Source organism: Dipodomys ordii, unplaced genomic scaffold (genome assembly GCF_000151885.1).
Source record: "Dipodomys ordii isolate 6190 unplaced genomic scaffold, Dord_2.0 Scaffold27, whole genome shotgun sequence".
NCBI lineage: Eukaryota > Metazoa > Chordata > Mammalia > Rodentia > Heteromyidae > Dipodomys > Dipodomys ordii.
In genome coordinates, this window is record NW_012267243.1 from 9121828 (window position 1) to 9125043 (window position 3216).

At 49.4% G+C, this 3216-nt stretch overlaps 1 protein-coding gene across 1 annotated transcript in view; it reads right to left on the bottom strand.

Moving 5' to 3' along the window:
- Tnn (tenascin N) overlaps positions 1 to 2880 on the bottom strand; it is a 60821-nt gene extending 57941 nt beyond the window's left edge. The window contains exon 1 of the mRNA XM_013015522.1: positions 2472 to 2880. Within this exon, the coding sequence (XP_012870976.1) occupies positions 2472 to 2880 (409 nt within the window). The remainder of the gene's footprint in view (positions 1 to 2471) is intronic.
- Positions 2881 to 3216: the final 336 nt, after the last annotated feature.

Consider the following 3216-nt stretch of genomic DNA (forward strand, 5'->3'; position numbering starts at 1 on the left):
GGAGGGAGGGAGGGAGGGAGGGAGGGAAAGAAGAAGAGAGGGAGGGAGGGAGAGAAGGAAGGAGGGAAGGTGAGAGGGAGGGAAGGAGGGAGGAAGAGAAGGAAGGAAGAAGAGAGGGAGGGAAGGAAGGAAGGAGGGAGGGAAGGAGGGAAAGAGGGAAGGAGGGAGGGAGGAAAAGAGAGAGGGAGGGAGGGAGGGAGAGAAGGAGAGAAAAAGGGAGGGAGGGAAGGAGGGAGGAAGGAAAGAAGGAGGGAGGAAGGAAAGAAGGAAGGAGGGAGGGGAAGGGAGGGAGGAATGGAGGGAGGGAGGGAAGAAGGGAAGAAAGCAGGAAGGAAACAATAGGAAATGGTGGGTTTGGGGTTTTTTTCCTTTCTTGAAAACTGGTGGGGGGGAACAGGGCAGTGGGGGGGGGGGAGGTCAGGCCTGTAATCCTAGCCACTCAGGAAGCTGCCATCTGAGGATCATGGTTCAAAGCCAGCCCAGGCAGCAGTCTCAGAAACTCTTATTGCCAATTAACCAACAAAAAAAGCTTGGCAGTGGAGCTGTGGTTCTAGGGCTACAACATCAGACCAGTCTTGAGCAGGAATGAAAAGCTTAAGGGAAGGCATCTGGTTTTTGTTGAGTTTTGTTTGTGCCTTAACGGGACTCGGGGCCTGGGCGCTGTCCCTGAGCTCTTTGTGTTCAAGGTAAGCCAGTGACCGCTTGAGCCACTCCTCCACTTAGGGCTTTTTGTGCTTAACTAGAGATCAGAGTCTGGTGGACTTTTCTGCCAGAGCTGCCTTCCAACTGTGATTCTCAGCTCTCCTCCGCCTCTGAGCAGCTAGGGTTATAGGAAGATTGGTGATTCCTGCGTTTGTTGGTGTTGTTTGTTTTTGTTTTTGGATGATGAGTAAGGGAGACTGGGTGTGTGAGCTTTTCTGCTGAGCCAAAGCCTCTGACTTGTGAGATCTAATGTTTCTCCCTTCTCTGCCTAAAAAGCTGCACAGAATCCTTCTCCCATTCCTTTCTAGGGCAAATCCCCAGCTTCCTTCCTGTGGGTGGTGGCAATTACTTAATGCTTTTCCATGAAAGACTTTAAGTGCTCCGTTTGGGGATAGGAGGGGGAAAGGCTCCTAGGAAAGGTGGTTGAGATCCAGGCAGGTAGGAGTTTATCTTTTCCTACCGGCAGGGCTGGACCTAGCAAGGTCCTGTCCTTGAAGCCTGGAGAAGTAGACCTCCAGAAGCTAAAGAAGAGCTCGTCTCAATTATGGGCATAGGGCTGGACCAAGGCGTTTAACCAAGCCCCTTCCTGACCCTGTCCAGCAAGAGTCAGCTGGAGGGCAGCCACTCACTGAACGCCCTCTTCCCTCCTTTCTGCTTCTCAGAATGTACCTTCTTCCCTTCCTAGGGTGTTTCCAAAGCTGGGGTCTGTCAGGGGATAGTTCCAGGCTGGTTTCTTCCTGGCCGTATCCCTGGCACCTGCTTCTGTATCAGGCATTTAGACAAGGATCTTACTAATAGCAGTTCTTTCAGACAGAAACATCTGTGCCATCTGCCTCAGTCTGGGGAGTTTGGGCTTTTAAAAGACACAAGAGCTCATAGAATTCACAAACTGTATAGACCATGATAATGACAATTTTCCTAGTGAAAGTTAAAATGTGTGTGTGAGACTCTAAGTATCACTATTCTACAATACTGTGAAATAATTGAAATTTATGTAATCACCTAATCTCAATTAAAAGTGAGAGAAGGGAAGGGTTAAGAGAGATGAGTGACAGTGTTGTCAGACACTTTGTACTCATGTACTTGTAGAATGGGAACTTCTTTGTACAACTACCTAAATATAATTAAAATAAATGAATAAATAAATTTTTTTTAAAAAGACACAAAAACTGGAGAGATGACCTCTAGAGGTAGAGTCTCTGCCTAGCTAAGCATAAAGCCCAGAGTTCAAACCCGGTACTGAAAGAAAAGGTGCAGGGGGGGGGGGGGGGGGGGGCAGAAGAAATGTCACTATTTGCAAAATCAAATAATCAAACTGTAGTCCTTTGTGACTCATAAAAGTGATAGTTTCCTGAATATAAACTGTATACCAGGAATCCAATTATACCAACTCTAGTCTTCCAAACTATATGGGTTGATAGAACGATTTCCCTTAGACAGATGAGGCACCTTAAGGAATCGGCCTAAAGTCAGATGTGGCCCTTTTTTTCCCCTGTATCCACCTTTGAGTAGAAATAGCGTCCTCAACTAAAGGACCCCCAGGAGTGTTCCCAGAGCAGCAGTAGCCACGAAAGCATTGCTGCCCAAGTTTCTAGATGCCCTTGGAGCTGGTACCAATGATCAATTAGCAGGGGTGCACCACCAGGCGCAGAAAACCCAGAGTGAGTGGTGGGGGCAGACCAGAATCACAGAGTGCTCATAAGGAGCACCTGACACGTAACAGAGGCTCAGTGCATGTTTGCTGAATGAATACGCGATGGCGAACTCACCTGCAGCCCCGAGGCAGCAGCGCTGAGCACTGCACTGTTCCCTCATCTCTGCCATCTCTTCCTCCAGCTTCTTCACCCGGGCCAGGAGGTCCTGGACACTGTCTGCCAAGTCACAGTCTTTCTGTGGTGTCTGAAGGCGAATGTTGTGCCTGAAGATGAAATTCTGTTCTTCCCCAGCCTCCCCCAGGGCCATGAGTGAGGCCCCATCATCGCTGAGGGACTGCGGGTCGGCCTCCACCTGGATCAGGGCAGACTTGGGAACATCGATCTTGTATGTGTGGCTCACAGTGACCTGCTGATCCTTGCTGCTGCAGCCCTGAGGCTCCGGGGTGGCTGGGGCAGAGGTCACCAGGAGCACAGAGCCCAGCAGGAGCCCCAAAGGGAAGCTGAGTGTCCCCTGGACACCCATCCGTGGAGAGAGGGGGAACAGATGCTCCACGAAGCCTAGACCCAAAGGAAAAAGACACAGAAGAAAACCATGAGACTTGTGGGGGGAGATCGGCATGTCTACCAGACTCTAACTGTCCACTGGAGGCTGAAAAAGGAGCAGAAAGAAGAGTCCATCTTTATTTCCTGAGGATCCAAGCTCAGAATGCCCTGCCCTGCCACGGTCTGTGCTTATACTGCTTGCTACACTACCCGGTTACCTTCTCCTCCCTTTCCAATCTAGGCTCGTCTGCACTTCATTTTTGTTTTTATTATTATCTATTTTGTCTGCACTTCCTTTTTATTTTTATTATTATCT